This window comes from Sitophilus oryzae, unplaced genomic scaffold (assembly GCF_002938485.1).
Source record: "Sitophilus oryzae breed Bouriz unplaced genomic scaffold, Soryzae_2.0 scaffold_119_pilon_pilon, whole genome shotgun sequence".
Lineage (NCBI taxonomy): Eukaryota > Metazoa > Arthropoda > Insecta > Coleoptera > Curculionidae > Sitophilus > Sitophilus oryzae.
In genome coordinates, this window is record NW_022145837.1 from 1,689,909 (window position 1) to 1,705,533 (window position 15,625).

Consider the following 15,625-nt stretch of genomic DNA (forward strand, 5'->3'; position numbering starts at 1 on the left):
TTGGGTCGCTTTCAGGGGTCGGGTGAAGCGGGTGTGTGGCCGAAGGAGATATATATTATATTTCCAAGAAATCTGCCTAAGGCTTAGCCCGATCCTGTCGTATTAAGCTCACCACAAAATTTCAAACACACGTGCTTTGATTAAGGCTTGATTACGGTTTGCAGAGCTTCAGCATTTGCCATAAAATATCGAGCGTCATGTTATTGTTGTGTTATGTATACATTATTGTTATATTTGTATACATTAGTGTTAAGACATTGTTATATTTATATGAGTTATTATACATATATATATATATATATATATGTATATATATATATATATATATGTATATATATGTATATATGTATATGTATATATATGTATATATATATAAAGTTACATTATATATATATATATATATAATTAATAAAAATATTTTCTTGCTCTTTGGCTGTTATTGTTTTTCTAATTTCGAAAATCGAAAGTAGAGGTAAATTAAAAAAAATAAATAAAGAAGTAAAAAGAAAAATTGTTTTGCTTGTCGTAAAGGGGGAACCAAGCTCCATTCCCACAACCGGTTTCTGGGCTCTACCCTTCATCAGGTGGGCTGTCCAGAGTTGATCAGTTACAGTATCAAGTTAAAATTGAAATCACATTTTAGACTTATGTTTTTAAGTGTCGGTGAGATATTTACTGCATTATCGTCCTTAGATGAGAAAGAGCGTTTTATAGGATGACACGATTTAATATTGGTTTTAATCTTACAGCTTTAGTGTATACTCAAAAAATATTTTCTAGCCTTTAGCTGTGTAAAACATCTAATTTCGATTTATTGATATTTTTTTTTAATTTTTTTCTACTTTCGATTTTTTCGGAAATTAGAAAAAATACACAGCTAAAGGCAAGAAAATATTTTTATTAATATACACTAAAGCTGTAAGAATTTTGTTCATTTCATATATTTGAGCGGGCCGAAAACGCTCTTTACCATCTTTTGACGGAGATGCACTAATATCTCACCGACACTTTACGACATCGTCTGTAGATATAGAAGAAGTTCTGCTTGCCGTATCGGTGAGAACCAGTAACTGGACAGCCCACCTGATGAAGGGTAGGCCCAGAAACCGGTTGTGGGAGTGGAGCTTGGTTCCCCCTTTACGACAAGCAAAACAATTTTCTTTTTCTTCTTTTTACTTTTTATTTATTTATTTTTTTTAATTTTTTCTCTACTTTCGATTTTTCGAAATTAAAAAAAAATACACAGCTAAAGGCAAGAAAATATTTTTTATTAATATACACTAAAGCTGTAAGAATTTTGTTCATTTCATATATATATATATATATATATATATATATATATATATATATATATATATATATATATATATATATATATATATATATATATATATATATATATATATATATATATATATTAATTATATATCACTGTAATCACAAAACTTCAATCTATTTCCGTATTGTAAGGGAATTTTCAATTTTGTCTTTATTTTAGAGAAAATTTAGTCCAAACATAAGGAATATTTTGTTGATGTTCGACCATCAAAATCTTAAAAATAAAGAAGTTGTCTAAAAATGTTCTAAAATACGGATATAGTATAGTATACTCCTTTATCTTTAATTTCCTTCTTCATTTGTGTAAAAATACTTAGTCAGTTTTACATAAAACGTCAAATGTCAAACGCTTATTTTGCTACTTTTTCGGACTAATGAAATGGACTTTAAGTAAATTATTTCATTTTATATGGATAGTACTGCAATAAATGGACTTCGAACATTCGAGGTGTAGTGGACGTCTCCAAAAAATGTTGATTGTAATTTCAGTGGCTACTGTGACGTCGTTTTTTTGTTCTCGATAGTAAACTAGATATTTGTCGTCGCATGTTTCTAGGACTGTGTAATGTTAACTCGATAGCAGCGATAGTGGAAACACTGTTTACTTGCCGGTAATGGAATTAGGGTGGGACTATATACGTGCTTGTATGTGTTTACTGGAAATACCGTAACCGCGGCCAGGATGTATAACGGCTGTGTAGAAACAAGCCCGAATTTCCAATAAAATTGAATTACAAATGGAGACCGGAATGTGTTAAAGCTTGTTGCTTGGAGCAGCACGTTTGTGCTCACCTAAAATTTTGTCAAATTTTGTAATTTTTATTCACTGGGTTGAAAATTATTATTGTATTGCTAATATCGTTATTAAAAAATAGGGGTTGATGGTAGAAGGGTGAAAATTTAAGGTTGTATGTATTAAAAGTCGATGTGACATTAAAAGTCACATCGTAAAAAAATAAAAATAAAAAATGTTGTCGAAAAAATTATACTTATAAACTAAGTTAATATACATGTTCTGATTTCTTTCGAAAATCGACAACTATGAAACTATGAGCCCTCCCCGGACACAAACGGTACATTGTGAGACAGGAAACTGTAGAGAGAAACAAGCCCTATAACATAGGATACAACATTTTAATAAACAGTGCTTTCCATAAAATCAATAAAATGAAAAATATTCGAAATAATATACATGTACTGATTTCTTTCGAAAATCCACAACTATAAAACTATGAACCCTTACCGGACAAAAACGGTACATTGTGAAACAGGAAATTGTCGAGAAACAAACCCTATAACATAGGATACAACACTTTAATGAACAGTGCTTTCCATAAAATCAATAAAATGAAAATATGCGAAATAATATACACGTACTGATTTCTTTCGAAAATCCACAACTATGAAACTATGAACCTTTCCGGACACAAACGGTACATTGTGAGACAGGAAATTGTAGAGAGAAACAAGCCCTATAACATAGGATACAACATTTTAATGAACAGTGCTTTCCATAAAATCAATAAAATGAAAAATATACGAAATAATATACACGTACTGATTTCTTTCGAAAATCCACAACTATGAAACTATGAACCCTTCCCGGACACAAACGGTACATTGTGAGACAGGAAATTGTAGAGAGAAACAAGCCCTATAACATAGGATACAACATTTTAATAAACAGTGCTTTCCATAAAATCAATAAAATGAAAAATATACGAAATAATATACATGTACTGATTTCTTTCGAAAATCCACAACTATAAAACTATGAACCCTTACCGGACAAAAACGGTCCATTGTGAAACAGGAAATTGTAGAGAGAAACAAGCCCTATAACATAGGATACAACATTTTAATAAACAGTGCTTTCCATAAAATCAATAAAATGAAAAATATTCGAAATAATATACATGTACTGATTTCTTTCGAAAATCGACAACTATGAAACTATGAACCCTTCCCGGACACAAACGGTACATTGTGAGACAGGAAATTGTAGAGAGAAACAAAGCCTATACATAGATACAACATTTTAATGAACAGTGCTTTCCATAAAATCAATAAAATGAAAATATATGAAATAATATACGTACTGATTTCTTTCGAAAATCCACAACTATGAAACTATGAACCCTTCCCGGACACAAACGGTACATTGTGAGACAGGAAATTGTAGAGAGAAACAAGCCCTCTATAACATAGAGATACAACATTTTAATAAACAGTGCTTTCCATAAAATCAATAAAATGAAAAATATACGGAAATAATATACACGTACTGATTTCTTTCGAAAATCCACAACTATGAAACTATGAACCCTTCGGACACAAACGGTACATTGTGGGACAGGAAATTGTAGAGAGAAACAAGCCCTATAACATAGGATACAACATTTTAATAAACAGTGCTTTCCATAAAATCAATAAAATGAAAAATATACGAAATAATATATATGTACTGATTTCTTTCTTGAAAATCCAATACAACTATAAAACTATGAACCTTACCGGACAAAAAAAACGGTCCATTGTGAGACAGGAAATTGTAGAGAGAAACAAGCCCTATAACATAGGATAAAACATTTTAATAAACAGTGCTTTCCATAAAATCAATAAAATGAAAAATATACGAAATAATATACATGTACTGATTTCTTTCGAAAATCCACAACTATAAAACTATGAACCCTTACCGGACAAAAACGGTCCATTGTGAAACAGGAAATTGTAGAGAGAAACAAGCCCTATAACATAGGATACAACACTTTAATGAACAGTGCTTTCCATTAAATCAATAAAATGTTGTTACATGCTTTACATGTTACAGCATTAGCTAACATGCTGTTAACTGAGTTTACAATTCTTCTCCATTGAGTTCTATTGTGAGCTGCTTCTTCCCACTCATTCTGCATGTTAAGCCCCTTTAAGTTTTTATGGAAAATGTCCTTGTACCTTTTCAGTTGTCCACCCGGTCTCCTCTAACCGTCTACAAGCTCACCGTAAAGCAGAGATTTTGGAATGCGGTTTTCTTGCATTCTGCATACGTGACCATCCCATCTTAAGCTGGATTTTGTGACCATGACTTCAATACTCTCGCAGTTAGCTTTTTCAAGGACCGATACGTTTGAGACGTGATACAACAAAGCTTGTTTAATCCGTTCATTGTACATATAATACTTTATATGTACATTGTACAGGGTGGACCATTTTGGTTGTTTCGAAATACGATACTAATACGAAACAACCAAAATGGTCCACCTTGTACATATAAAATTTCATCAAAATCGGTTAAGCCGTTTTGGAGGAGTATGATAAATAAAACTGTTACTCGATTTTTTTTATATTTTAAATTCGTAAAATACTTTGATACCAGACCACTAGAAAACCACCTAAAAAAATACAAGAGAAAATCCTCTTCTAGCAAACTTCTGGAAGCGTTAGGATACTACGAAGATCCGATTCTGGAATAATGGCACATGAGGAACTACCTGGAAGATCAGATTCAATCAGTACCGAGTGTTCAGCTTCTCCTCCAGAACCTCCAGGAAGCAGCCATAGTGAATCGTCCAGTGGCGTCCACTCCAATGACAGTACTGATCCGCCATCCGTCATTAAACAGGTACTCCTTTTTTTTCCTTTTTTTTTAAGTTCAAGATGTTTTCAGTACCTATAATCAAAAAGTATAAGCGATACCAAATAAACTTTTAGTTTCGTAATCGAGTGCGCAATTTTTAAATTCATTGTTGCCAACTATGGACGTATTCGGCGCCGTGCTGACTAACTGGAATTTAAAATTCCCGCTGGGGATCCAGGCGGTAGCTCTGCTGTAAAAAATGTCAATTTGCCACATTTATTTATTTATTTCCTGACACTGTCATTCGTTTTGACACTTTAGTTTTGTATTACGAGTTTTTGGTTTAAACGAATTATGTTGTGATCTTCTTCTTCGGGTTCCATCTCCTAATGGAGGTTGCAAATCATCATGGCGTTCTTAGTTTCGGAGATACAGGGTGTAGAAATTTCATTTTTATCTCGACATTTTCCAGGTAATTTCTTAAGTAACTTAAATATTTGGATGAAAATTGGTGTCGGGAAGTTTTTTGATATGAGGAATTTGATTTTGATTTGATGTCATTATAACTCCTATCTATAGGGGGTGTCACCTACATGTGTTTTAACTGTTTGAAAAGTAATAACTTTTCGTCCATACCTGTATAAAACTACTGGGTGAAAAAATATACATTGCCGTGATTTTCTACGTAAAAAATATTGGTAAAAATCGCTAGGAGCAACCGTTTTCAAGATATTTAGAATTAAAATAGTCAATGCATTTCATCGTTGACAAAAATTAAACATGTTGAGTAGATAGTTATTTGACTGGAATGATAAATTTAAGAATTTTTTATTTTTTTAAATTAATCATAAATTTTTCTTCGAGGAAATGATGATAAGACAGTTTCTGTTGAACTTTTGGCACAAAAACATTTCAAATTTATGATTTGAGTCTAATAACTATTTATAAAATTATATAAGAGTTCCTTGCCTTGAACTGCTAATATAGAAATTAATTCCACGCTGTGTTCGACATAATGTCGATCAACCTGCTCTCACTACCGGTTTCGGGGCCCTACCTCATCATCAGGTGAGCTTGGGTCGTTTCCACAATATGTCGAGCACAGCGCAAAGTATATAAACAAGACTTGTCGTAAAGTAGCGGTAAGATATTAAGTCGCGCATCGCGAGATAGCGGCCTGCGTGCAATGGTAGTACTTTCGTACCACCGAGGCACAACTATCGATAGTAAATAAAGGCTTTTTTTGGCTAGCCCAAATTATATAGATGCGGGACTTGATATCTTACCGCTACTTTACGACAAGTCGTGTTTATATACTCTGCGCTGTGCTCGACATATTGTGGAAACGACCCAAGCTCACATGATGATGGAGTAGGGCCCCGAAACCGGTAGTGAGAGCAGGTTGATCCACATTATGTCGAACACAGCGCTGAATTAATTTCTATATTAGCAGTTCAAGGCAAGAAACTCTTATATAATTCCATTATATACCTAAAAACTGCAAGAAATTTATTTTCCATTATATAACTATTTATTCAACATATTTAATTTAAATCAATGATGACAGGTATTAATAATTTAGATTTCAAATATCTCGAGAACAATTACTCGTAGCGATTTTTACCAAGATACCTATTTTGCGTAAAAAACTTTGTAAATGTATATTTTTTTACTCAGTAATTTTATACAGGTACGTACGAAAAGTTATTACTCTTCAAACCAGTTAAAAAATATGTGTGTGGCGCCCTCTACAAGTAGGAGTCATATTGACATCAAAACCAAATTTCTCATGTCAAAAAACTTCCAGACACCAATTTTCATCCGAATAATAACGTTACTTCAGAAATTATTTGGAAAAAATCGAAATAAAAACGAAATTTCTACACCCTGTATCTCCGAAACTAGGCATTTTAGGACATACATTTATACGAACATTTTTACTAATTTTTATCTGCAGAATCTGCTGCCGAAATTTCCGGACTACAATTTGGACCACCCTGTATAAATTATTACGATTATAATAAACAGTTTTTGTCTAAAAATATTTATAAAAAATTAAGGGATCTATTTTACTTTAAAAGATATACTTTAAAATATCTAAAATTCACCAAAAAAGATAAAAGAAAATTTATGATAGAAGATTGAGTGAATACAAAACCATAATCATGATGGAAGCCTTGCCAAATTTTAAGTGCAAATCCCAAAGGGCTTCGCTTCTAATGGAGTGTGAACGAATCCGAACACGGGACCCGAGATTTCTGGCACGACAATGTAAAATAATATTGGAAAGAATCAATGGAAGACCCAATTATTCCCTTTATCAGATTGCGTAATGAGGTTTCCTTTGTTCTTGGTTGATTTAAAGGTTTCCATTAAAGAAAGGTTTATTTGTGTATTCAATCGATTTCAATTTAAGAATGGATTTAAAGAAGATTGCATACAGGGTTTTTCTTAATGACTTGCTATTATTTAAGGGATTATTTTTTAGGCTCAAAATTTTTGTATTCTTTTCATAAGTTATTCGGGATTTAAATGGAAGTAGATTGGATATGGCGTTTGTCGCCTCGGCCTGAATATCTGTTGGTAATTTACTTATTTCGTTTTGAGCCAATTCTGGCTCCAATTCAATCAGCAATCGACACGAAAGAGAATTAAAAAATATTGACTCAAAACTGACAACTAAAAACCTTTATTTATTTGTCAAATTACATAGAAACCAACGCCAACCCAGCAAAATATTTTTTCTACTCGTAATAAATTCCTTGAAATAATGATTTCTGAATATTTTTTAAAACGTAACCCGCTATGGAAAAAAAAATATTGTTTTATGCACGACGATAAAATTGCATTATCGTCTTGTATAAAAAATAACTATAAGCAAAAACTACGCGAAAGGTCTTTTATACATCTTTTCTATGAGTATATTATTACACCTCTTATAAATAACTATTTATTATATTGAAATTCTTCGTTTTTCACAGCTTCTTGCTTGTGTTCACGATGAACACATCACATACGCAAGCACAAATCAAGACTTCACACCACCTGTCGTCTATGAGGATCCCAGTCCTTTGCTTGAACCCGTAGTGGTTCATACTAATTTCGAAAATCCGGTAAGTAGGTAACAACTTTTAACTTATTTATTTGTAGTCGTAATATTGAAATTTAATATTAAAAATTAATTACTGTCAAGATTTTTATCAAAAATAAAATATTTAGGAACTTAAAATAGACTTTTTCTCATATTATAAATTTAAGAATTTTTAAACCAGAAATGGCTTAGTACCCACAGCGACCAGGACAGAGAAGAATATGCAAGATTAAATAGAATGGTTAAACGCGAAGTATCTAGAAACAAAAACAAAATGTGGAAAACCAAATGTGAGAGAGTGGAAACATATATGGGAGATACAAGAGACGGAAATCAAAACAGTAAATTAGAACTTATAAGCATGGAAAAGTGGGAAGACCATTACAAACAGTTACTGACAGAAAACAGGATAGCATTCAAACTAGAAGTGCCAGATTTGAAAAACGCAAAAAATATAGATGGTAATGAAATAAGTGTAAACGAGATAAAGAAAGCATTGAAGAACTCAAAAAATGGAAAAGCTGCAGGGCCGGGAAACATTTTCATTGAGCTAATAAAGCAGGGACCCGAAATATTATTGGAAATACTAGCTGATATCTTCAACAGATGCCTAATAATAAACGACAACATTCCTGAAGACTGGAATCTGGCGTACATCAGCTCTATTTTTAAGAAAGGAGACAAAAAAAGATGTAGCAACTACAGAGGCATTAGTTTGACAAGCTCAATGGGAAGGTTGTATGGCAGGATATTAAAAGAGAGAGTAGAAGAGAGCTTTGAAGAAATAGAAGAACAAGGTGGTTTCCGCGCTGGGCGTTCTTGTACAGACAACATATTTGTGTTACAACAAATAATTGAAAAAAGGAGAGCTCGAAATTTGGACACGCATCTGGTATTTATAGATTTAGAGAAAGCCTATGACACGGTGCCTTTGAAGAAATTATTTGAAATCTTGGTTGAGGCAAATGTGAGTAAAACATATATTAATGCAATCTGGAATATGTACAAAAATTCAAAAAGTATGATCAGACAGGGGAAGTTCCTATCGGAATCCTTCCTGACATCTAAAGGACTTAGACAGGGGTGCAGTTTATCACCTACCTTATTTAAAATATATATACAGGAGGCATTGAAAAACTGGAGAAGGAAGAGTAGAGCTATGGGAATAGAGATTGACAACCACTGTCTATCGACCTTGTTCTTTGCAGACGACCAAGTTATTGTTGCAGGTTGTGAGGAGGATGCCGACTATATGTTGAGGAAACTTGAAGAAGAATACGACAGATGGGGACTCAATATCAACCTCACAAAAACCGAATACCTGAAAGTAGGAGAAGAACAAACTGAAGATCCTGAACTACACATACATGAAATTAAAAGGTGTAGCGAATATAAATATTTAGGAAGTATTATATCTGAAGAAGGGAACTCCAAGAAAGATATACATAGTAGAGTTCAACAAGGTAAGAAAGTAATCGGTCTTTTAAACCCTCTCATCCATCCAAACAAAGATAAGGATTTACAAAGCAATCGTAGATCCAATTTTAACATACGGTGCCGAATGCTGGCAATTTACAGCAAAAGAAAGTCGAGTCGGTGGAGATGGACTTTCTCAGGAGAGCATGTCGAATATCAAGGATGGAGCACATTAGAAATGAGGAGATCAGGCAAAGAACAAGTTGGTTTGACCATCCAATCTTAAAAATAAAGAAGTTGTCTAAAAATGTGCTACAATACGGATATAGTATAATCCTTTATCTTTAATTTCCTTCCTCATTTGTGTAAAAATACCTGGCCAGTTTTATATAAAAAAAGTTAAATGTCGAATTTTATTTTGCTACTGTTTCGGAATAGTGAAATGGACTCTTAAGTAAATAACTTTATTTTATATGGATAGTACTGGAATAAATGGACTTCCAATATTCGAGATATAGTGGACGTCTCCAAAAAATGTTGATTGTAATTTCAGTGGCTACTGTGACGTCGTTTTTTTTTCTCGATAGTAAACTACATATTTGTCGTCGCATGTTTCGAGGACTGTGCAATGTTAACTCGATAACGGCGATAGTGGAAACACTGTTTACTTGCCGGTAATGGAATTAGGGTGGGACTATATACGTGCTTGTATGTGTTTAGTGGAAATACCGTAACCACGGCCAGGGTGTATAACGGCTGTGTAGAAACAAGCCCGAATTTCCAATAAAATTGAATTACAAATAGAGCTAGAGAGTGTTAGAGCTTGTTGCTTTGAGCGGCAACTCGTTTGTGCTCACCTAAAATTTTGTCAAATTTTGTCTGAAAATTTTGTAATTTTTATTCACGGGCTTGAAAGTTATAAAATCACTAATAAATATATAAATGCCTTTATTGCAAACATTTTTTCAATTTGTAGACAAAGGTAACTAAACAAACAAAGTAAACAAACAAGGTACACAAACAAACAAACAAAAGATAATACAAAACATTATACAAATAATATTGTCAGTCTTATTGTTTAAAATAAACATTTATAAATGTTTACAATGTCAAAGAATAAAAAAATAAAAATAATATTCAAAAATACTAACTTAGTTTATAGTAAATATTAATGTCCTCTAAATAAATTTATTTCGATGTCATTACTAAATATAGCAATGGCAAACATTAGACCAGTGTTTACAAGATCAAATTCGATTATCAAAATATAATTCATTTACGGCGTAGAAAGCCTTGTCTAGTAAATAAGAGTTCAATGCTTTGCGAAATGAAGAAAATGATGTTATGGATTTGATTTCAAATGGCAGGTGATTTGGTTTGGTTTTAAATTTTTAGGTAGATAAAGATCTTGCTCCGCGTTCCTGAGTGGATAAGTGTGAGATGGCCTTTCTTGAGAAGCTGATACATGCTTACGTATTAGAAGAATATATAAACAAGGGTATTAGGCAAACGAATTCAAATATAAATAAGGAAGGAAGAGTTAATATTTTTAATTTTTTTAAAAAGTCCTGGCAATGAGATATGGTGTTTAGTCCCAGTGCATCCCCACAGCTCTCTTCTGGAGCTTGAAAATGCGGTCAAATTGAGTCGCACAACACGTACCCTAGAATGGAAGGGCATACCTGAGGTGCGACTCAAAATGTGCATAATAAACAGTTCTAGCCACTGACAAGTTAAGCTCCTTAGAAACAGATCTTAATGCAAAACAGGCAGAGCTCAGTTTTTTCGACAAAGCTTCGATATACATGTCCCATTTCAGATAATTGTCTACAACAAGCCCTAAGAATTTTACAGATTTTACGACGTCAGTGGTGGTGTTGTTAAGTACAAAAGGCTGCAGCGAGTTTTTATACGACAAAGCTTTAGTTTTAGAAATGTTGAGACTCAGGAGGTTCGAATCGCACCAAGATTAAATTAATGGTGATTAAGTCATTTGATATAATCCTATGAAGTGCCGTGACGTCCTTGTTGCTCCAAGTGAAGCTAGTGTCGTCCGCAAAAAGACATATTTTGCCACTGATGTTTATGTTAGCAATGTCGTTAATAAAAAGAAGAAACAAAATAGGGTCTAGTACTGAGCCTTGTGGTACTCCACATCCTATTGGCTTTCTAGAAGATAACGTGGTATCCACCCTCACAAGTTGCCTTCTGTTGCTCAGATACGACTTAAACCATTCGAGAGATGTTCCCCTGAACCCATAGTGCTGCAGTTTATTAATTAGGATCTTATGATTAACAAAATAGAACGCCTTAGAAAAATCACAGAAAATTGTTGCTGTAGAATGATGGTTATTTATATTATAATGTCGTTACTAAAAAATAGGGGCTGATGGTACAAGTGTGAAAATTTAGGGTTGCATGTATTTTTTAAAATAAAAATAAAAAATTTTGTCCAAAAAATAAAAAAAATGGGGTGGGCCACCCTTATCACTTAGGGGTATGAAAAATAGATAAACTATTCTCAAACCTACTGAATGTACATATAAAATTTCAACAAAATCGGTTAAGCCGTTTCGGAGTGGGACCTATGGTAACTAAAACTGGTGACACAAGAATTTTATAATGCATTAGATACGTAAAATATCAATATGCGTAGTTTTCATCTTCAGTCGCTCATCACTTCGACACACCTACTAAAAAAACCAACGCAAATAAACGCAACCTAAAACAATGAAAATAAATATTTAAAAAAAAGTCTTACTTTAATAAGAAGGAATTCTTGAAGTGCTTTCGTGAGAAAATCCCCCAAGTTTTGCCTGGTAAAATGCTAGACTTCTTTGGCTTAAAACCTATATTCTGGCGTTTTAAAAAAGCGACGAGTTTGTGATATTTTGATATGTCAGTCTTTTCACTTAATTCTAGCATTGTCCGTATCATGCTGTACGTAGCTCAAAGAGTAGATGGCTTTTTCTGCCTTGCCATGTCGCTAAAGTATACCATCAAGACTGTCCCCGAAGCAATATTCTTAGCATTTCTTTCGACACACCATTTTTCGTATACTTTCAATGCTATTTCACATCGCCTCCTACTTTTCTCTGGAAGTAAACTGGCTTCTGCCTTTTTTGCAGCTTCTGTAAGTTCTGGTGGAGTACCAATATTAAAGTAGTCTTTATTATCAGAACTTTCCGACAACATTCTGGCTTTCTATGTTATATAAATTGGAAAAAGCGAACGAGAAATTCAAAACTATCACTTTAGTTGTTTGTTTTGCTGTTGAAGGTTTGCGCCACAACAACCACTGGTACCGGTAACTATAGATATGGAAATGCCAAAACAGAAAACGACAAATTTTCGTATTTTTTTTCAAAATAAAATACTGTCCCTATTTTTTAATTAATGATGTGGTTGTAAATAAAATAATATACAAACCTCGGAGGAAAGTTTTCATTATTTTCTCGAGATTTAGTTAATCTCTCGACAGTAAAGAAACACTTCCCTCCTCCACCAGAAAACCACCTAAAAAAACACCAGAATAATAGGTTTTATTTAAATAAAAATCCTCTTCTAGCAAACTTCTGGAAGCGTTAGAATACTACGAAGGTCCGACTCTGGAATAATGGCACATGAGGAACTACCCGGAAGATCAGATTCTATCAGTACCGAGTGTTCAGCTTCTCCTCCAGAACCTCCAGGAAGCAGCCATAGCGAATCGTCCAGTGGCGTCCACTCTAATGACAGTACTGATCCGCCATCCGTCATTAAACAGGTACTCCTTTTTTTTCTTTTTTTTTAAGTTTAAGATGTTTTCAGTACCTATAATCAAAAAGTATAAACGATAATGCAGGTCCGTATTTAAAAAAATTAAGTCGGCCTTTGTATCTCACAAATTATTAGCTGATTTGAAAATCTAAAGATACTATCAGATAGTCCTAATAAAGTGACTATGAGAATGTGCAATTAGTTTTTTTGATTTTCTAAAAAGTAACGACAGGAAAAAATAAAATTTATTTTCAAAAAAATCCGTTTTTTTTTTCAAAAAACTCTTTTTGATGACATCTTGCCCTAATTTAACCATCTTATCAAATCAATTTTCTCAAATCTTATCACCTATAATCAAAAAGTATAAGCGATACCAAGTAAACTTTTAGTTACGTAATCGAGGGAGCAATTTTTAAATTCATTGTTCGACATATTCGGCGCCGTGCTGACTAACTGGAATTTAAAATTCCTGCTGGGGATCCAGGCGGTAGCTCTTTAGCTCTTAGCCACATTTATTTATTTATTTCCTGACACTGTCATTCGTTTTGACACTTTAGTTTTGTATTACGAGTTTTTGGTTTAAACGAATTATGTTGTGATCTTCTTCTTCGGGTTCCATCTCCTAATGGAGGTTGGAAATCATCATGGCAATTCAAACTTTGTTAACGGCTGCTCTGAATAACTGGTTTGAAGTCATTCCAAACCATTCTCTCAAATTCTTGAGCCATGATGTTCTCCTTCTGCCCTTTATCTTTCCTTCTATTATGTTCTGCAGCAGGACATATTTAGGTCCTCTCATTATATGTCCAAAGTACTCAACTTTTCTCTTTTTAAGGGTGTTAATCACCTCTTCGTCTTCTTCTGAATTCTGCGTCGCAGTTCTACATTTGTAACCTTATCAGTCCATGCAATCCTCAGCATACGCCGATAACACCATCTCTTGAATGCCTCAAGCTTCTTCATTTCGGCCTTTTTAAGTGTCCAAGCCTCTGAACCATAGAGTAGAGTTGCAAATATGTAACCCCTTAAAATTAATCTAAGCTTTAAGTTGATGTCTCCACTGCAGAGACATTTTTTGAGTTTTACAAAGGCTGCTCTGGCTATTTCTATTCGAGCTTTTATTTCTGCTGATTGATCCAAGTTTTCGGTCAACCAACTGCCTAGATATTTATATTTTTGTACTCTCTCCATAGGTGTATCATCTATTAGAACATTGGCTTGGACATCATCTCTCTTAGTGATTATCATAAATTTAGTTTTCTTAGGGTTCATTTTCAGGCCGTAGACTCTACAAGTGTTGTTTAGTCTTTGTTGAAGTGTTTGCAGACCCTCCACGTTGTCTGCTATAAGGACGGTATCGTCCGCGAACCGCATATTATTTAAGACCTGCCCATTAATAGTGATGCCCTCCTTTCTACTAATCAAGGCCTCCCGAAAAATTCATTCGCTATATACAGGCTTGTTCACCACATACGACCCGGAGTATTGTAGCTAAACGATTAGATTTTTAAAAATTGTAAGTTTTGGGTTCGTTGAAGGTCTATTAGAGCTACAATTTAAAAATATTTTTACAAGATACAGGGTGTCCCAAATAAGTAAAAAATATTATAGTTGTATTTTTTTAACATGGAACACCTTGTATATTATTCTATTTTTGGATTCTACGATTGAAATAAAGGTAAATTTGATTAAGGTTTAACACACTTTACTTCAATTCACTTCAATTCACTTCAATTTTATGAAACTCCAGTAAAAATTTTAAGGTTTTATTTCTCCCAGGGTATCAAGGTTTTTAATACTAAATTTTTACTGAAGATTATTTATTGATCAGATATTGTGTTTCAATAATAAAAATTTTACTATCTTATACAGAGTGTCCAAAAATTTATATTAAATAATTACTAGCTTTAAACGGCAATAACTTGTTTAACTTAAATGGAACACCCTATATATTTTACGTGAATCAGATGTACAATGTAATTGTCTATCAAATTTTATTGTTCCATTTTTTACCCATCTCTTCAAGTTTTCATAGAAAATGCATTTTCTTATAACTTAGACCTCATTTATCACTATACCCATGGAATATTGACATTTTAGCTTATTTTTAAATATGTAAATATGTTTTTAAAACTTTTTTGATGGCATCTTGGTCAACATTCCAAGGCGGCAACTTTGCCCTAATTTAACCATCTTCGTATCTACTACGGTTTCCGAGATACCAATGCTCGTACCTCGAATTTGTATCACCCTGTATATATTTTTTTCCAGCCTCTGACTAAAATTGACTGGAAATCAAGTGACACCGATAACTGTCAGGCAGCCAACCTGATAAACCTCGACGTGGAGTCGCAGCAGCCCGAGAGCACGGTTGTTATCAGACGAAAATCCATTAGGCCCAATCCGAACGAGGGGGTAAGTCGATCCGTTAATCAATGTAG

The 15,625-nt window shown here is 33.4% G+C and overlaps 1 protein-coding gene across 6 annotated transcripts in view; it reads left to right on the forward strand.

The window, feature by feature from the left end:
- The window catches only part of LOC115891864 (protein tincar), a 90,899-nt gene that overhangs the window by 71,095 nt on the left and 4,179 nt on the right, over window positions 1-15,625 (forward strand). For 5 of the 6 annotated variants that reach the window (XM_030912462.1, XM_030912458.1, XM_030912463.1 and 2 more), the window contains exons 13-14: window positions 12,994-13,191; window positions 15,456-15,599. In XM_030912462.1, coding sequence (XP_030768322.1) covers window positions 12,994-13,191; window positions 15,456-15,599 — 342 coding nt within the window. Of the gene's footprint in view, window positions 1-7,899; window positions 8,032-12,993; window positions 13,192-15,455; window positions 15,600-15,625 lie in introns of all 6 variants that reach the window. The other variant, XM_030912459.1, reaches the window with a different exon arrangement.